Here is a 20,200-nt window from a genome sequence, read left to right as displayed (position 1 = left end):
GAATTTACCTCAAGAATATAGGTAGGCAACTCCCAGAACTGACAGAAAGGCACGAGAACCACTCTTGGAAAACAGGTGGAAACCGAAGGAAGCTAGATGATCAAAGTTGTAGCCGGGTTCTGACTCAGGAAGAGCTGGAAGCTTGTGTGCAATTCTGCTGGCAGTGATGCCTCTGAAAACTGGGTTCCAGACACTCCGCTTATTTGCACCACACTCCCAATTCAAAGTCTGATGAGCTTGTGCAAGTGACCAAGGTTAGTCTTGGGCCAGCACTCAGGCTGTCAGCCACCAAAGACAGCCAGTGTGTCTGACTCTCAGCAGCCCCAGTAGATGATGAGACCGTTTCTCCTACAGAATTCACCAGACACGTGAATGGGGTTGATGACTGAGCACCAAATAGCAAAACATGTCAGAAGTCTACCATAGTCCATCTCTTTGTCTTCCCAACATCTACAAATGTCATATTTACTCATTTTTATTTTTTTATTTTTTTGCAATAATACAACTATTTTATTAAATATATGAATGTACTTATTTTGTTCAGAACACAGTAACACTTCTTCCTCTCTGCCCCACGAGGCTGCCACTCTAGAACGCCACGCTTATAAAAACACTTTTGGCGGCAGTCATGACAAGGTGAAAGGAAGTGCAGTTCTGAAAGTAATACCACAAAACCAAAGTGGGGAACAGAACAGGCAGAGGTTGGTGGGCTTCTTGGCTAGCTCTCTGCTGGTGGGCCCTAGTTCAGTTCAACTTCTCTCTACAGGAAACAATTTAGGAATAGCAACTCCTGAGAATTATCTAAGTCAGGCTGCCCAACTCTTGGCAGCATTCCTCTTCCAATTCCATCTATTCTAATTTGTAATTTCTTTAGGAAATTCTGCCCTGGTTTACATTCCTGTCAGTTGCTCATATCCATTTGAGCTTCAAAAAACAGAAGAGCAGTATATTTCAAAAGGATGTCAATTGAGACATTTTATAGATAAAACCTACTTCCTAGAAGTCAACTGGCCAGTCACGCACAGCTGGAGATAACAGGTTGCAAAAACAGGCCCAGCTGGAAGACATCTCGGGTGCCATTAAATCCAGTTATTCTGCATCTGTGGATATAAAATGATCATCATCGACAGTGGAATAGATGTGTCCCTCGTTGCTTAGAAAATCTACAGCTTGCTTGACTGAGGCTACACTCGTGTGTTGGAGCTGGTTCTTGAGATCCTGAAAGTTCAATCCTTCAGGTCTTGAGCAAACCTTAATCAAATTCAGCACCTGGTTTTGGGCCACAGTGAGGCCATTCGCTGACATGAAGCTTTTCCCACCGAAGTTCCCTGCTTCACCCATTCCTGGATTGCTGGTAGGTGCTCTCCCTGCTAAGGGCTGGCTGTTAGACTTGCTGAGCATCATGTGCGCATTGACTACTTCCAGAATATGTGGTGAACTCATTCATATCCTCTAGGGCCATGATTTTAAAGGTTACCAGGCTTTTTTGTTCTGAAAAGATCTCAGATGACCAGCCACTTTCACATATGTTTCTAGAGGAACCACAGTGTTTTCACCACTGGCATCATCTGTGTCAACCCACTAGCGAACGTTCATGGGTGCGGCTGTCATGTCATCTATTTTGTAAACAATGTTGGTTGCAGCCTTCTCTGCATGTCTAATTATCCCCACAATAGTGCCCTGTGAAATCTCAGCATTCCCAATGTTGAACACTTCATCAACTACAGCAACAGAAAGCAGCTGAGGGGTGGTACAGGGCATAATGTGCTGAGCTCCGGTTCTAGATTTCTTTTCAGCCTGAGAAGGTGTTGGCGGTCCAAAGCCCCCTGTGGACTGCGTGTAGCTGCCCGGTCCCCAGAAGGAGCTGCTGCTATAGCTTTCAAACCCACTATTCCACATCTTGGTCACGATTCCCTCAGGAAGGAGTTCCAGAAGTTCCCGGTCTGGTGGGTTCGCCAACCCCCTCAGAACCCTGTTGCGGCCACTGCACTCTGTCTACTTTTCACTGGCACCATATTTACTCATTTTTAAAAATGCTTCCTCCGAACATACTACTGTTATCCCCCATCCACTTTCAAGTCCTGGATCTCGGTGTTTTGTCCATTTCTCCTCTGGTTTTGTAATGATCTTTTCTCAGGAGTTTGCAACCCACAGACAAAATGGTGATTTCACCACCATCACCTCTATGTACAACAATAGTACTATATAAGCACAAGCAGGAACCAATGAGGAAGAAAATACCGCTAGAGCCGTGTTTTGCAAATTTCCTTGGTGAACTCTAGGGCCGGTTACAGACCAATCAACTCAGAATCTCCAGGACAGGATATCGATAGCAGCATGTTTTATGTCCCAAAGCTCTCTGATTGAAAAAAATTTTAAAAGCCTATGGTAAATACAGCCCTCAGTTCTGCCACTGGTCATGAGGCTAGATGGTTATGACTTGTCACCACTGCCACTTAATCCCTGTTTCCTTTGTGTTCGACCAGCACCTTAGCTGATCAGATTTCTTTACCTCACGTGTGAACCAAGGATTGAAGGCTTGGGTGGTCTTGCCTGTGTATGGTTGCAGTAGTCTTTGCTTAATTTTTACAGTTCATCATGATATTGTGAGGAGGTACCCCAGGACCCCAAGTTCTAGTCAGAGTACTTTCCCTGCTCCCTCTTCCCCCAAGGTCATCAGGGCTCATCACTACAGATGGACCCATAACCTCTTTTTCTAATTCCTTACCTAGGGCAATGAACTAAAAATGTCCAGGTAGCAATTCCAGCTTCCAATTCAGAGAAAACTTTGTATCATCCCCTTGTGCCCCACTCTGGGTACAAAAATTGGTACCAAAAGAACCTGAAATCATGGATATGGATGACAAAAGCAGTGAAGCGTCTGAGATTTTATCTACTTGTAGCCCTGCTTGTGCAGTTAGTTTCATGGATGCATGGAGACAGGAGACTCCTGGGTCAGAGGCAAGAGACTTTATTACAACAAAGCAGTAGCAGCCAAAGTGTCAGCATATTTGCACCAGTTCCCAGAGCCCCGATTCCCATAGCAATGCTGAGTGCCAGGTGACACTTGTACACACGACTCAGGGCCAACCCTTTTGGGTTGAATTACAGGAGAAGAATCCAGGTCCAAGAGCCAAGCAGTATTTGAACAAGCAGAAAACAAGCAGCAAACAAGCCAGCTCATTCCCCCAGGAGAGCAGCAGTTAAATGGTGCTGATGCCTTGACCTCCTAAGATGTCCATATGTCTAGCTACAGTCTCTGCTCAGTATTAGGAAATGAGTTGCAGTTGGCACACTCAGCAATAATATGCAGGGATGCTCAGGACCCAGGGTAGACCATCTCTCCCCACAATGGAAAGCAAAACATGTGGGCAGGGTAACAACAGCAAGCTGTCAATGTCAGACGTAACAACAAGGTGTCAATCCCTCTTCTAATCTCTGGACCCTGTTATTCTGTCAACAGAAGAGTTATCACTGAATACTGTTAACTCATTTGGAGTATATGTCAAATTCTTCAGGACAGCATCCCAAAGAATATTTTCTCACCTGGCTCCAAAAGTAAATCTTCAGCATAGCTGTCCTGTAAGACCAGTTGCTTCTGGTCTGATGGGATATGTGATAAGACTGGTTAATCCCACAGGCATCAGTACACACAGGCATCCGTGGGTTCTTTGGTAAGAAGCAATGTTGTATGGGATGATGATACATCAAGTGTATGGGAGATAAGGTACTCAGTACAACCACAGGTGAAGGGTATAAAAGAAGCACAAGTCAGGGAAGGCAATCCAAACCCAGAATAACATGTCTGCTCTTATAGAACAAATCACTGCCTCCTTCATTATGGTAGGGTTCCCTTGTAATCAAACCTACCACCCGGGCTGTACTAAACTACGTCAGGGGATCAGGTTGGTTACTGCAAGTAGTGGTGCTATCCTGTTAGTCTTGGCAGGGAACAGACTATGTTAGACATACTTGCATGTCTCTACGTTGCCATGGCTGCCTTGTTACTGGGGGCACTGAGCAACAGCTGTGGTGAGGAGAGAATGCTGACTACAGAGTGGGTCACTGTGGTAGGCAACATCTAAAAAGGCCTTCAACGACCCCCCCCGCCAGCTGGTATTCACCCCTTTGTAACTGCTGCTTCACTTCTAATGAGAGAATTCAGCAAAAGTCATGGGATGTCATTTCTGAGGTTAGATTACAGAAGGACGGTGGCTTCCATCTTGTTCCATCAGTCTCCCTTTTCTCTTGTTTGTTCATTCTGTGGAAATCCAGCTGCCATGTTGTGAGATGACCTTTGGAGAAGCCCATGTAGCACGGAACTGAGGAAGGCTTTCAGTCCCAAAGCCCGCAAGGAACTAACTCCTGCCAAAAATCACGTATGTGAGTTCAGAAGCAGAGCCTGCCTTCTCATGCCTCCATAGCGAGCCTGGAATTCTTGAAAAACCTAGAGCCAGAGGCATGCTGGCTCCTGGGTTCCTGACCCACAAAAACTGTGAGAGAACAGATATTTACCATTTTAAGCCACAAAATTTTGGTGTAATATGTTAGGCAGAAATAGATAACATATCATAATCTTGTTCTGATGAAAAGCCTTTTGGCAATGGGAACTTTTTTTTTTTTTTTTTTTTTGAGCATTCAGTGGGACCGAAAGGTTCTTATGCTTTGGGTTTTTGGACAGGTCCTATTCCAGAAAATGTTTCCAAACCTCTGCATGTTCCCACTTCCTGACCACTTGACTAAACCAGTGCCCATGAAGTGATGTAGATCTTTATCTCAAGCTATATCTCCTTCCAAAGAGTATAAGATAATGTTCTGCCCTCTAGGAGAATCTTCTTTCTGTTCCCTGAGGGCCTCTGTTAAATGGGACTCGAAATGCCAAAGAAGTCATTTGCCAACTGGTCAGTGTATTGAGCAAAGCCCTCTGTAATCCAGCTTTGAATTTTGTCCTCAGTCAACTGACCACAAAGAATCATCACTAAGCTGTAGGTACTAAAGGTGAAAAGCCTGGATGTGAAGTACCGAGTTACCTGCTAATGAAAATTGCTTGGGTTCTGGCTCTGGCCGTGTTCTGTACAGACCACTTCCTCCTCGTGAAAGGACTCCTTATCTAGGAGGACCAGATAACTCCCGGTTCACCATGAGAAACAGACTTGGTCAGACATCACCAGGGCCCGAAAGCTCGCCAAGAAGTTTCTTAAAAAAGAAAAAAGAAGGAAAAAAAAGGCAAAAATTCTAGAGCCTTCCACTGTGATTCTGCACAGACTTCTATAGGTTACGTGAAGCCTCCGGACCTGCCACACGGGCTCCGAGCATCCCTGGAGCCGCCGGAACGCGAGGGCCAAGGGGCAGTGTCCCTCCACTGCAGCCTGGACCAGACGGAAAGGAAAGCCTTCTCTTGCCCTGCACCTCACTCAACACCATCATCTTCAGGTCACTTGGTCAGTGGGTCAGAAATGACGGACTAAGAATTCGCTGAACAAGCAGAGATTTTAAAAATTAAAGGGAGGGAGAATTGAGGGGAAAGACGCCTATTACAGGACAAAAAGAGCAGAAGCTGCCCGATCTGTGTACCATAACCGAGATCTGCCAAGAGTGAGAGAAGGAAACGGAATCACACCCTCACCCAACTCCAGCCGCGATTTGAGGTTTTCATCAACACGGGGTTCAAGGTAGTTTGGGCTGTTCTTTGTGAGAAGCCTGCGCCGCTCCACGCCCCTCTTTTTCCTGCTTACAGCCAGGTCCAGAAGCACGGATTCCCAGGACTGACTAAGGAAGTCCCGCCGCTCCGGACGCAGGGAGGCCCCGCCCCACCACACTCAGGCCCCTCCCCGCCGAAACTGCGGAGGCCCCGCCCCTCTCCGCCACACGTAGACCCCGCCCCTGCCGCGGGGCAGGCCGGGACGGCACGCGGGAGGACGGGCAGGCTGACCCGCGGGCTGCGTCTGGGACCGGGCCGTCGCGGCCGCCGAGGGACTGGGCGCAATGACCGTACCGGGCCTCGCCGGGTTACTTGGCCGCGTTCCGGCCACTTCGTGGAGAGCGGCAAGTAAGGCGCCTGGCCCGGGGCCTAGGTCGCGGGCGGGGTCCCAAAGGCCCGGGGGCAGGTTCTTCCCCGCCCGAACGCAGGGGCTGGAGCTGAGAGGCCCCAAGCCCGGTCGCCCTCTGCCCGGTCGTGCCAGGTAGTTCGGGGCTCGCGGGGCGCCCCGCACTGATGCTCGGGCGAGAACGGAAAGCGGGCTCTTGGGCAGTGGAGGCAGGCATTGCTTGTTTAACTTACTTACAAGGAGGAGGATTCATGTTAGTTTACAGTATAGTTAAAAAAACAAAACTGGAAAGTGCAGAATTTTGGGAAAATGGGCCAAAGGCAAATAAATATAATGAAAATTAAAGGAAACCAGTAATTGTTAATAACAGTAGTATGCATGCTTTCAGTAAAAACCAACATTTATTTAAAACTCATTTTTGTTGGGAAATGTTCTCAGTATGTTACAGACTTAACCCACAGAGAATGCTTAGCATAGTTGTTTTTTAAATTGAGTTATATTCAGTTTACAATGTTGTGTCAATTTCTGGTGTACAGCACAATTTTTCAGTCATACGTGAATGTACGTATATTCATTTTCATATTCTTTTTCACCGTCAGAATAGTCTTAATTTAGGACATCCTGGAGAAATTGCACAAGTTGAAAACAGTTCTGCCCCTCATCATAAGAGGCCCCAGATTCCTTTGCAGTTTGTTTTCCTTTCTGCAGTCATTTCTCCCCAAACATATTACTTGTTAATTGTAACGGTTTGAAACGGTCCAGAAATGAGCAATACAGAAGTAAAAGTCCTGTATTACCCAGACCTCAGCATAATAACTGTAAAAGTTTGTTGTGTATTCATTCAGCATCTCTTTTTCGCTAGTGTTAAAAAGTTAAGAATGAAGTGTTTGATACCAAAAACTTATATGACATCTGTGAGTTATGAAGCAAAGCCAGCGTTTCCGACCCCATCCTCCAACTGAAAAAATAGAATATTCTCACTGTCCAGCGTCTACCTGTGTGCTGCCTCCTGATGCTAAGCTATGTAACTTTGTATGTTTTTCATCTCTGTGGAAATGGCTTCATACCTCTTGTATTTATTTTACTTGCTTTTTTCAGTTAACACTGTTTTGAGAGTCACCCATATTGATGTGTGATGTGGTAGTTATTCATACAGCTGTGAGACTGTATTATGCATTTTTCCTTTCCCCTTCTCAGTGGGCATATGTGTAATTCTAGAAACACAGGGTTGGCTGCTGCACATCCCTGTGTACGTTGTGGGTACACTTGTACAAGGTGTGGAATTCCTGAAACATCTGGTGTAGGCCTCTTCACTTTTTACAATATGATGCCAAGTTGTAAAGGTGTTTACCATTCCTACTGCCACCTTATACTTCTCCCAGTGGTATATTAGAGTTCCTGTTGCTGCATATACTTGCCCACGTTTGATATCATCAGAAAATTTAATTTTTGTCTGCCTACACTGGTGTTGAAATGGTGTCTCATGATGATTCTGCATTTCTCTGATTAGAGAAGTTAAACATCTTTTCAAAAGTTTTTCGCTTTTCTTGGTGGAATAGCTCTTCATTTTCTTATTGGATTGTTTGTCTTTCTTATTAATGTTCTTTACGTGTATTTGAACACTAAACCTTTTTTGGTTATATAAGTGGAAAATAGCTCTATTGGAGGATGGAGGGAACAAAAAGTGCCCACCAAACTGAGAAGGCATCTTGAGATGGAAAACTGAGGCAGGCAGCTCCATGTAATTGGTGGATCGGTTTATTATAGGGTAACGTACTCGCAGGGTGGGATCGGATGGACAGCCAGCCATCCGGAATCATTCGCAGCTGCACTCCGCACCGCCAAGGGGCCACTGGAACCATTTATAGTTCATCTAGGATGTCGGGGTAGGTGCTTGGAAACAGGAAATGCATTCCTAAATTAAAATTTATGGATGAGTAACTGGTCTTGTGGGCTCCAGGACCAAGTCAGTGAAGCTTTTCATCATGGTTGTTTACTGTCAGTGCTTTGTAATGTTGTCTAAGAAAGCCTTCCCTACCTTAATGTCATAGAGATAGCCTCCTGTATTTTCTCCTTAAAGGTCTATAGTTTTACATTTTTATTTAAGTCTTTATTCTGCCAGATATTGATTTTCACTTACGGTGTAAGGCAGGAAACCAATTTCCCTTTTCTCCCATGTCAGTAACCAGTTGTCCCAAGTCCATGTATTGGACTGTCCCCCCGTTGTAATGCAGCTGCCATAAATCAAGTTTACACTTACATATATAGGTGAGTTTATTTCTTCACTCTCTTTTCAGTTCTGCTGATGTATTTGCCTGTTCCTCTGCTGATACCACCTATCTTAGTACCCATACCTTTGTAATACCTCTTGATAGCTAGTAGGGGAAGTTCTTCAATCTTGTTTTTCACAAGTGCCTTGGCTACTCTTGAATATCTGCTTTCCATATAAAATTCTTAAAAAAAGAGAAAAGTTCCTGTTGGGATTTGGTTACAACTGCTAGGTATATTTTTTTAATTACCATTTTCTGATTACTGCTTATGTATAGAAACACAGTTGACTTGTTAGTAATTTTGTATCTAGTAACCTGGCTAAATTGCTTTATTAATTTAAATAATTTATTTGCAGATTTTGGAGGGGGCAGTGCTAGGTAGACACAGATATTACCTGCAAATAATGAAAATCTAGTTTCTCCCTTCCCAATCTCTGTATCATTTTATTTTCTCTTGTTTTTCTGTCCTTGCTCAGATTTCCAGTACACGTTGACGAGAAGTGGTGATAGGCATATGTATCTTGTTCATGCTTGTAAAGGGAATATGTTTGTATTTCATCATATTAGCTGTAGATGTGCCCTTTATCAGGTGAAGTCCCTTGCTATGTCCAGGAGAGTTTTGGGAGGTTTTTTTGTTTCTGTAATTGTCTATTTTTTAAGACTGAATAAACCTTGAAATTTACTTTTTCTTGAGTGATTATATCATTTTTCTTCTTATCTGGTGGGTTGGTGAATTATAGATTTTTCTAGGCTGAATCACTCTTGCATTCCTAGAAAATATTCAGATTGATCAAGATGACTATATTTTCAACATAATGTTGGGTTTGGTATGCTGATGTTTTGTTTAGAAATTGGCCTGTAATTTTTCTCTTGTAATTTCTTTTTCTACTTTTGAAATTAAAGTTATTCTGGCCCCTTTTGGTGGGATTATTTTTGGAGTCTGACAGGCTATACCTTTTAAGTGGAGAGTTCAATCCATTTACAGTTATAATTACTGGTATAATTGACTTTATTTCTACCATTTTATTTTTTTGCACCTTGTATTTGTCATACTTTGTTTGAATTAAATGTTTCCTTCTTTTTTTTCTTTGCTGGTTTGGAAGTTATACATTACCTTTTATTGGTTACACTAGAAATCTAAATGCATGCTTAAGGAAGTCTAAAGTTAATTAATATCTTTATTTTTCTCTTAGACAGTATAAAGCTTAAGAATGCTTTGAGTTCACTCATGTTCCATCTTTGCTGCTTCAGCCTTTTAGAGGTGTGTGTATTCTTGTGTATATGTTAGGATGGGATTGTGGTTTTGATAACCCCACAAATCAATGTTATTATTATAGTTCTATACAGTCAATGTATAAAACTTGTATTTTCTATTTTTATCTCACACTTTGCTTCTGGGGTTGCTTTCTTAAAGTACACTGTTCAGAAGTTCCCTTTGGTAACAGTCTTTTGTGATAAAGTTTCTCTGTATTCTTCTTTATATATATTTTATTTTTAATCTGAAAATCTGGTTTATTTAATTTCTCTCCTGTTCTTGAAAGGTGTTTTCAGTGGATGTATCATTTTCTTACAGCTCTGGCTTCTGGCTTCCATAGCTATTGGGAAGTCATCTGTCTAATTTTTGGTCCTTTATTAGTAATCTGTCTTTTATCTGGCTGCTTTTTAGATCTTCTTTTGATGGTGAGTTCTTCATTTTACTTTGTGTATAGATGTGGGTTTTTTTTTTTAACTCTTTTTTTTACTGGTAGTTCTCTGTGCTTCCCACATCTGAAGATTCTTGTCTGTTTTATGTCTGGTTTTTTTCATTATCTCCTTCTGGAACTATGATTAAACAAGCATTTGTCAGACCTTCTCATGTTATACTCCACATATTTTAACATCTCTCTCACTGTTTTCATTTCTTTGTCTCTGTGCTTTTTTCTGTATAATTTCTTGATGACTTTATTCCCAATCACAGGTTCTCTTTTTAACTGTATCTATTCTATTTAGCTCTTTTGAGCTTTAAATTTAAATTGTTATATTTCTAAATATCTATGTGTGGGTTTTTGTTTTTGTTTTTTAATATTGGACTCGTCATTTTTCAGAGTCTCTTACTCCTTTCTCCTTTTTGGCTCCTTTTTAATTTCCTTAAACATACTAAATATTTTATTTTCTTTTCATTGAAATAGAGTTGATTTACAATGTTGTGTTAGTTTCCAGTGTACAGCAGAGTGATACAATTATATAAATAGTTATTTCATATTCTGATTTCAGTTATTTCAGTATGTAGATCTTTATGATCTGGTCCTGTTGTTCTGGTGTTTGCTGATTCTGCTGACTCTTGTTTGTGATAGCTTGTTTCCTTGAGGGTTTTACTGGAATTCTCTCTGAGACTTCCGTAAGACATAAGACATGGGTTGAGGGAGTATTTCTCCTTGAGATTTGCTTCTGCTTTTTCCATATGTCTGGGAGCACTTCAGCTTTAGACTTGGATCCCCTTTGTAGTAAGATGCTCCCTGTGGGGCTTTTTGGACCATGCAGATAGTGCGTAATCAGGCATAAACATGGGTATGGTCAGGCAGAGGCTTCAAAATACCAAGAGGGATGTCCTCCTTCACATCCACTTAGAACCGAGGTCAAGATGGACACTTTTCCATCCTTAACCTTTCTCTGCATTAATTCTCTGTCTTCTAGTTCCTTGCTCTTTGGACCAGCAGCTTGAGCATCACCTGGTAGCTTGTTAAAATGCAGAATCTCAGGTCCTGCCAGATTTACTTAGAGTCTGCGTTTTAACATGGTCTCCCTAGGTGTCTTATATGCACATTTAAGAATCTTCCAGATCACTCTCTTTTCTCAATGCATGAGCCCCCCGAGTCCTGGCCTCTAATAGGCTTTTTGTTTTGCTCTTCTCCCTGCTGTCCTGAGAGCTCTGTACGCAAAGCTCTAAGGGAGAAAGACACAGGTCATGTAGTACTTTTAAGTGTTTGTTTATCTTACTGGACTGCTCTGGTGGTTTATCATTATTTTACTTTTTTAAAATTTCTTCCTCTGATTTAAAAATGTTTTCTTTCTTTCTTTCTTTCTTTCTTTCTTTCTTTCTTTCTTTCTTTCTTTCTTTCTTTCTTTCTTTCTCTCTTTCTCTCTTTCTCTCTTCTCTCTTTCTCTCTTTCTTTCTTTCTCTCTTTCTCTCTTTCTCTCTTTTATTTATTTAGTCTGTTTATTATAGATGTTTTATAGCTATAGTTTTGGCATCTCTCATGTATCAAATTGCCAAAAGCAAAAGTTTTGAGAAGTTTTTTTTTTAAACTTTTTAATGGGGATTCACTCTTTTTTCTTTGCTTTTTCTCCTTCTTTCAGATTATCTTCTTGCCCCTAATGTATTTGTAAATGCAACTCTAAATTGGCTTTGGATAAAGCTAAAAAACCTCTTGAAAAAGAAGACATGGGCTTTATGGTGGATTTCCTTACTTTTCAAAAGGAGTGCAGTGTCCCATCTCATCTTGTACTGTGTAGAAATGAGGAGAATTCTTTTCCTCCACATTTTGTCATACTGTTACCTGACTGCAAAAATAGTTCTGTGTATGTTTCCATGGTCTCAGAGTCTCCTGAGAAAACTGGCCTTTCGGCTTTTCCTTATACCTCTTCTTTCTTTGGGTAAAGTTCCTTCAGAAGTGTCCAGAGCCAGGCTGAGGAACCAATTTCTCACACGTAAAATTTGCTGTTCTTCTCTTTCCCTGAGGTACTGCTCACGTTTCTGTTCCTTACCCAGATCCCTCATGCACGTTGACTCCTGCATCCCACAGTTAGGCTCAGGTTATTCATATGCTCTGTGTGTGCACATAAAGACCCGCACATTGCTTTAGTTCTCTGAACTGCTCTGCAAGGTAAGTAGAAATATCCCCATTTTTGAAATTGGAAAACAGAGTGAGTGAGATACATAACCTTCTCAGGGTCCTGTTGCTAGTAGGTGGTGTGGCTGGCGTTGGAACCCACGGGGACTCTAGTGCCCTTAGTTTGTGAGTGTTTTACTTCTCCACTGTGTTACTTGAGGGGAGAGCCAGGCTGCTGTAACAGTCCTGCTGATGGGACAGGTCATTCAGGGATCGATTCTTTTCATCTTGTTGCTCCACCAGTATCTGTACAGCAGGGCCAGCAGTCAACCCACATATACTGGTAGTTTTACTAGTTCTTTATATCCTGTGTCAACAGGTGTTCAGTATTTCAAATATCATCCAGACCTGGGTTTGTCCTCATCTGCATGGTGGAAGCTAGGTCACTGCCATGTCCACGTTACAACCTGAGGGACTGAGAAAAGAAATCCAGGGCATTCGGTTTGTTGCAAAATTGAGGCGACCTAGAGTTTGCACACATCATTCTAGTCACCGCTTGGGCCTGCGGCTGCTGGACTGCAAGGCAGGCTGGGACTGTGCTCTCTGAGTGAGGGGCCTAGTGCTCAGCTGGGTAGCAAGCAGGGTGGGAGCGGGAGTCCTCGAACTAATGGATGAAGAGGAAAGTGACTTTGGGAGACAGCTAGCAGCCTCTGCCACATCTTCCTCGTGTCGCCTTTTCAGAAGGTGATTTTGTTCATATTGAACAGAATACTACAAAATACAGCTCTGCGTACCTCATCAGATGACTGTATGTATTGTTAGCCCGTAGCACGGCGCCTGGCACACACGAGGCATCTGACACATGATATCACTTGTATTATTTACAGTTCATATGTCTGCATCATTTAAGGAGCAAAATGTTTAGCTTCAGATTTTGTCTACATTATAATTGGTAGCCAGGGATTTTATGCCATTTGTATGATTTTGCATAAATACTTGGGAATTTCTGCAGATTTGAAGCATACCATGATTACTTTTTACCCTAAATATCATTTCAAGCTTTCAATTAAAAGATTTTTTTTTAATTTGCTAAAACAATCGAACCTAAAACAAGAAGTACTAATTTTATTGTTTTGAGTCAAGCCTGAGTGCACAGGAGCAAATGGCTACTGGTAGCTAGTAAATACTTGCTGGATTATAGGTTTCAAAGTGAGTTATTTAATGTATAACAAAATAGGTTTAGTGAGTAATCAAATGTGGAATGCTTAAAAATTATAGATAGATAAGTGTTTTTATTTTAATTTGTATAGAAATTCTTATTGATTCACAGAATTTTTCTCAGCCAATTAGTATCATAAATATGAAGTATTTTATATAAGTGAGTGTGTAGATGAGGAAACTGTATTCTGTAAATCATTGTCATAGCTTTACTAATACATGCAGTTATGTATTTATTTTCTAAATCCTTGTATTTTGTGGACTCTTGCATCTGTGGGAGGAGACTAATTTGCATTACAGTTGGTCATTCAGTCAACAGTGTTGCTTGTCACTGAGCTGTATGTGGTGAAGGTACAAATTCACAGCCTGGTGTACTATTTTGAAATTGTTAGTGCAGTTTGTGTGTGATGTTAACTTTATATAGTCTTATAAACAGACCTTATGTAAATTCCAAGGTGGCTGTGGAGGGTGTATGTGTATACACAGAGACATACATATGTACACACAGATGTGTGTGCATGTATATTTGCATGTGTGTCTATATATTTGTGTGTGTATATACATATAATTTTTTAAAGTAGGGGGTAGGTTGATGTGAAGGTTAGAATATAGATAAAATACATGCAATGAAAGAAAATTCTACTTATATGTCATGTTATGAAAAGCTTCCCAGTAATTCTATAATAATAGTAATAGATACAGTTTGTCACCATGCAAAGTCCTTTGCAGGAATTGTGCTGTTTAATCTATTAGTCACCTCATGAAATAGGTACTGTTTTCTTCAATTTAAAGGGGAGGAAATGAACTTAGAAAGGGTAAGTAACTTGACAAAGGTCAAACAACTGAAAGTGTTTGTTTTAACAGTTTCCTATTGCTCGTGTAAAAAATTACCACAAACTTAGTGGCTTAAAACTTCTTACAGTTCAGGAGGTGAGAAGTCTGGAATGACTCTCTGGGCTGAACCAAGTGCTAGGGCTGTGTTTCTCCTGGTGGCTCTAGGGGAGGATCTCTTTTCCAACTTCTGGGGGCTGTGCAAGTTCCTTGACTCAGCGCCCCTGTCCTCCATCTTCAGTGCAGGCAACATGTCAGGCCTGTCTCACTGGTTCATGCCATCTCTCTGGTTCTCTCTTCAGTTCTCTCTTCCTCTTGTAAGGACCCACACAGATAACTCAGGACAGCCCCCCTAGTTCAGGGTCATCTGATTAGTGGCCTCAGTTCCATCTGCTACCTAATTCTCCTTCACCATGTGACCTAACCTACACGTGTTAGGTTCTCACCCCTTGGGGGCCCGCTATTCTACCTGCCACAGTGGTGTGACCAGAACTGGTACCCACCTCTGTCTACCTGTAAAGCCATTCCTTCCGGAGTCGAAAGCCCCCAGCGCTGAGGTCATTTTTCAGAGTGGTTTTGCCCTTATTGAACTTTATCTCAACAAGGGTCAGCTACTTTCATAATACTGAAAGTTTAACTTCCTTGTTATAATCTAGAGAGAAGGTGATCTCATTTATATATGAAAATGCCAAGTACATTTAAAAATGTTTAATTGGCAGGCAAAGAGAACCACAATTAGGATTAAAATATGAGAATACTAAATACAGTCCCTTGTGACTTCTAGAGATTTAAATACTAAATATTGTTATTGAAAAAAAAAGTTCATCTTACTTAGTTACTCTTAATAATCTCATTCCTGGTATTTTGGGCATTGCTTCAGACAAGAATCAGTGTTTTATATACAAGTTTTTACAATATTGATAATGGTTAACTAACTTATTTCAAAGCTTTTCTTTTCAAACTGATACCATTAGTTGCCTCCAAGGAAGGGAACTGGCTGTCTGGAAGACAGAGGAGAGGGAAGAATTTTCATATATGTCCTTTTGTACTTTTTGACTTTGATAAATGTGAATGTGTACGCTAAAAAGCAGTAAGTAAAATTATTAAATTATAAAGTAGAATAAATGAACAGCTCCCATTTTTTCACTGTCTTCACTCTGCTAGGATCACCCCTTCTGTGTCATTCTTTGAGGAAAATGAGTTCTGAAGGAGAAAAATCTGAACCCATCAAGCAATCCCTTAAGAAGCCAAAGTTACCAGAAGGTCGTTTTGATGCGCCAGAAGATTCCAACTTAGAGAAAGAACCACTGACAAGTGAGTACAGTAAAGCTCCTCTCTTCATTTTGAGTCTCAAAGAAAATGTTTTAGTTATTGAGGAAAAAAATGAAAGGAAAGAAACAGATTATTGTTTATAATTCTTTATTAACAATAATAAACAGTATGTCAATAATGAATAAAATTACTCTATTGACCACCAATACGTATGGGTTTTAAAAGAAACATTTCCAAGCCCCTGGTAGTGATAGATGGATGCATTATACCCCATTACTCACATGGCAAAATATATGAATTGAGACCTGCGCTGATGCAAATAACAGAAACCTACTTGAGCAAACTTGAGAGGAGGGTAGGGTAGGTTGTCATTGAGGTACAGGGTACAGGTGAGGCTCCCTTTGGCAGTAATGCTGCAGGACCTTGGAAGAAGACTGGAACCTCAGGATAAACACTAAATATTTGGAAACTAGGCTGTTCTCCCTTCTTCTCTGGTCTCTGGTCACATTTTTCATTGTTTTCTGTCTCCAGACTCCCTTCTCAGTCCACTGGACAGAAAGTACCTGATTCTAGCAGCTACTCAGTTCAAAAGAACAACTCAGACTGAAAATATAATTTCTTAGTCCTACTTCCAAACTCCTTAAGAAGAGAGTTCATTGGCCCAGCTTAGACCATGTGTCCACAGCTAAATCAACCAGAGTGGCCGTAGGCTGGGTCACAGATGAATGTGGTGGTTCTCACTGTAACCATGTGGTTGGGGAAAGAGAGGGCAGGTTTGCAGAATAAAGAGGTTTTTTTGAAGGAGGTGAGGTGATAGACTCAGCATGGTTCAGTATGTACAAAATTTGGCTCATGTCTTAAAGTTCAGGTTTTTTGTTGTTGGGTTTTTTTTTAAGTACTACTTTGGTTTCATTCTATACTCTTTGTACCTTTGAATTGTGGAACATGTGCAAGTATTCGTTTTCAAAAATAGCGTTCTAGACAGCATAAAAGTAAACATACCACTTTGAAATATTGGCAAGGCTGCCCCCTGCTTGTATGATTTTTCTAGTCTCATGAGACCTAACCTGTCTGTGTAGTGAAACATCCTAGGCAAGAAGATACCAGGAGAGGATACAGGGACCCGTGTCTGGAACTCTTTCTAGAACATAAAAGCTTTTGGTTTTTGCTCATCCATTAGATATTTCAGTTTATAGCACTTTAGCAAGCTTAATCTAATAATCAGATCATCAGCCAAGATGATGGAGGCTTTTAAAAAGTTATCATAATCTAAAGGTAGAATTAGTCTTCAGAGGTTTTAGCAAAGTGCAAACATCTGAGAGGAAGTATTTCCTTAAGACATCTCACACAAAAGCAGCAATCTCAGAGAAAAACCCTCACATATATGCTCAACTGATTATTGACAAGGGTGCTGAGACCGTTCAGTGGGGGAAAGAATAGTCTTCAGTAAGTGGGTAAACTGGATATCCACATGCCAAAGAATGAAACTCTACCCTTACCTTACATCATATTCAAAAACTAACTCTAAATATGTCAAATACCTAAACTTAAGAGGTGAAACCATAAAACTCTTAGAAGAAAAGATTTGGAGTTATCATCATGTCATTGGAATTGACAGTGAATTCATGGATATGACACCAAAAGCACAAGCAATGCATGCAAAAATAGATGAATTAGACATCATCAAAATTAAGAAGTTTTGTGCATCAAAGGATGTTATCAAGAGAATGAAAAAAATAACCTGCAGGATGGGAGAAATATTTGTAAATCATATATCCAAAAAAGAATTAATATCTAGAAGACTAAAGAACTCCTACAACTCAACAAGAAAAACAACCTAATTCAAAAATGGGCAAACAACTCAAACAGACATTTTTCCAAAGAAGATGCACAAATGGCCAAGAGGCGTTTGAAAAGATGCCCAGCATCACTACTCAGTAGGGAAATGCAAATCAAAACCATGGCGATGCACCGCTTCACGCCAGCTTCGTCTGTAATTTACGAAAAACTGGAAAATAACAAGTGATGATGACAGTGTAGAAAAATTGGAACCACATGTGTTTCTGGTGGGAATGTGAAATGATACAGCTGCTATGGAGGACAGTCTGGCAGTTTCCCAAAAAAGAAAATAGAGAGCTACCATGTGACCTCGTAATTCTATAAATCCAAGAGAATTGAAAACAGAGACTTAGACAGATACCTGCACACTCAGGCTTTACTCACAGCAGCCAGAGGGTAGAAACAAACCAGATGTCCATCGATGGGTGAATGGATAAACAAAACGTAGTATGTACACACAGAGGAGCACTATTCAGTCATAGAAAGGTACTGATACATGCTGGGACACAGATGGACCTTTGAACATTATGCTTAGTGAAATCAAGCAGACACAAGGACAAATACTGTATGATTCCACCTATCTTAGGTACCCAGAGTAAGCAAATTCGTAGAAACAGAAGGTAGAATAGAGGTTATCAAGGTCTAGAGAGAAGGGGAAAGGGAGAGTTTTAGTTTAGTGGGTACAGAGTTTATACTGGGGATGATGAAAAAGTTTGGGATGTGGTGTAATGGTTACACAGCATTGTGAATGTATTTAATGCCACTAAATTGTACACTTGTAAATGGTTATGTGTATTTAAATACAACTAAAGAGAAAAAAGAAAGCACATTTCTAAATGAATCATCTCTGACACAATGCTAGGCATCTGTCTTAATTGTTGGGTCACTGAGGTTTATGTTGAACATATATTACCAAATCCAGCAGGTGTTTCATAATCCACATTTTATCTTAACCATCCACAACATTTGACTTTGTTAACTGCTGCTTCTGGAAATTTTCTGTCTTGGTTTTGGTTATGCTTTCTTCAGTTCCTCATTCTATTTCTTCTACCATTTCTTCCTGGGCTCTTTTTAAAACACCTATGCCTCTACCCAACTCTCAGATGGACATATTTTCCAGGTGGCTGTCCTGAGCCCTCTAAGCATTCCTAGGGAGAACTTGTATCTTCCTGAGATGATCTGAAATACCACATATATGTTGGTGATTCACACATTTTTACCTCTAGTCAGATCTCTCTCCTGAGCTCCTCCTGTCTGCAGCTGCCTCCTGAACATCTTTGTTTGCATATTCCAAATACACCTTAAAATTAATACATCTAAAGCTAAACTCATCTTGTCTCATTGTTCCCTCCCACCAGCCCTGCCCCAGTCCTCTTCCTTCTAGATTCCCAACCTGCCCCATCCATCAAGTCACTGAAGCCTGAAATCAGGGGATAATCCTTCACTCCTGCCTCTTCCTGCGTCCTGGATCCATTCACTAGCCAAGTCATGTTTCTACCTTCTTAACATCTCTCAAACTCATTTCCTCTTATCCGTGCTACCAGTAAAGCCCAAAGTCAGTGTCTCTAGTTCTGCTGGTCTCCTAACAAGTCTTCTTCCTTGTTGTCATCCTTCTAGTCTAGTCTCCTGCCTCGAGTACATACCTCATTCTAAGAAAAATTTATAGGTTGCACCTTTGCGGAGAGTACTTTTTGTTACTAAGATAATACAATTGTTTGCAGCTAGGCACCCTGTTTGATGCAAAGATGAATAAGGAAAGGAAAATTGCTATATATAAATAACTGTGAGCAGGACATTGTGTGGTAACATGAGAAGTACACAGAAAAAGACCAGAGAAAGGTAGACAAGAGATAACATTTGAGCTGGGTAGATAGGGAGTGGTGGGGAGATGTTTCAAAAACACAGAAAGAAATGGTCCGAAAGAAAGAGGTTGGGCAGCATGACATTGCAAGACTTAGCTAATGGGCCTCTTAGCTGCTGTGTAAAGTGAGTATAGTGAATTAATAGAATACAGAGCTAGAAAAATAGACTCAGTTCAAATCTGGAAGGGCCTGAAGTGCCACGTTATAGTATATGGGCTCTGTGCAGTGGACAGTGAGGAAAGCACTGAATGTTTTGGGTGGAGATTGTTTTGATCAACTTCCTTAAAGTATAATCTGCATGTAATGAAATTTACCCACTTTTAAATTCACCCATTTTACGCGAACAGTTCAGTGAATTTTAACAAACGTTTGCAGTCATGCAGCCAACACAAGGCCTAACACAGTCTCATCCCTCACAGAGCCCCTCGCTGCTCCTTACAGTTAGTCTCTTTCCCCCACCCCGCTGGCAATCATTGCTTTGTTTTCTGTCACCATAATTTTGCCCTTTTGTAGGATTTTAAATAAATCATACATTACATAGTATTTTGTGTCTGATTTCTTTCACTTAATATATGTTGAGGAGGGATTCTGTTTTATAAATATTAATTCAACTTTCTGTACAGGTTAGGCTGGAGTCATGAGAGTCAGAAAACACAGATGAGGTAGAAAACTCTCACATTAGTCTAGAACAGAACTCAGGATAATTTGGTGTTGAAGTAGTAGGAATAAAAAGTTTCAGAAAACTATAGGGTATAATGAGGGTGAAGATTAGGTTAAACAAACATGAGGAAGAAGGGGGATGGTGGAATAGGAGGTTATGGTCAGAAAGAAGAGAGCTCAAGAGTGCGATTTGGAGGAGGAACATAGTAGATGGCAGTGGATGGCAGAAGTGGAGGTGAGAGTCACTAGGAAAGAGGATTGAGGATGTTTGTGGGTGCAATATGTGATGTTCTTAATGTAGATATTTATATTAAGGGTGAAACTATGAACTAAATATTGATCCTGCCCAAGAAGATAGACAAGTCTTTGAGTTTATCACAGGACTGGAGAAG

The 20,200-nt window shown here is 41.0% G+C and overlaps 1 protein-coding gene and 1 pseudogene across 10 annotated transcripts in view; one reads left to right on the top strand and one right to left on the bottom strand.

Annotated features, from left to right (window-relative positions):
- Positions 1 to 459: 459 nt before the first annotated feature.
- Positions 460 to 5,757, bottom strand: LOC116665259 (annotated as a pseudogene).
- A 123-nt stretch (positions 5,758 to 5,880) lies between these two features.
- The window catches only part of SDHAF4 (succinate dehydrogenase complex assembly factor 4), a 51,933-nt gene continuing 37,613 nt past the window's right edge, over positions 5,881 to 20,200 (top strand). For all 10 annotated transcript variants that reach the window (XR_004321786.1, XR_004321785.1, XR_004321788.1 and 7 more), the window contains exons 1-2: positions 5,881 to 6,049; positions 15,340 to 15,489. Coding sequence is in view for 3 of the 10 variants with exons in the window: in XM_032484457.1 (XP_032340348.1) it covers positions 5,986 to 6,049; positions 15,340 to 15,489 (214 nt within the window). In the remaining 7 variants the exon portion in view is untranslated. The remainder of the gene's footprint in view (positions 6,050 to 15,339; positions 15,490 to 20,200) is intronic.

This window comes from Camelus ferus, chromosome 8, assembly GCF_009834535.1.
Source record: "Camelus ferus isolate YT-003-E chromosome 8, BCGSAC_Cfer_1.0, whole genome shotgun sequence".
NCBI lineage: Eukaryota > Metazoa > Chordata > Mammalia > Artiodactyla > Camelidae > Camelus > Camelus ferus.
Note: the sequence above shows the minus strand (reverse complement) of the source record. Positions and strands in the feature narration are given on the sequence as shown.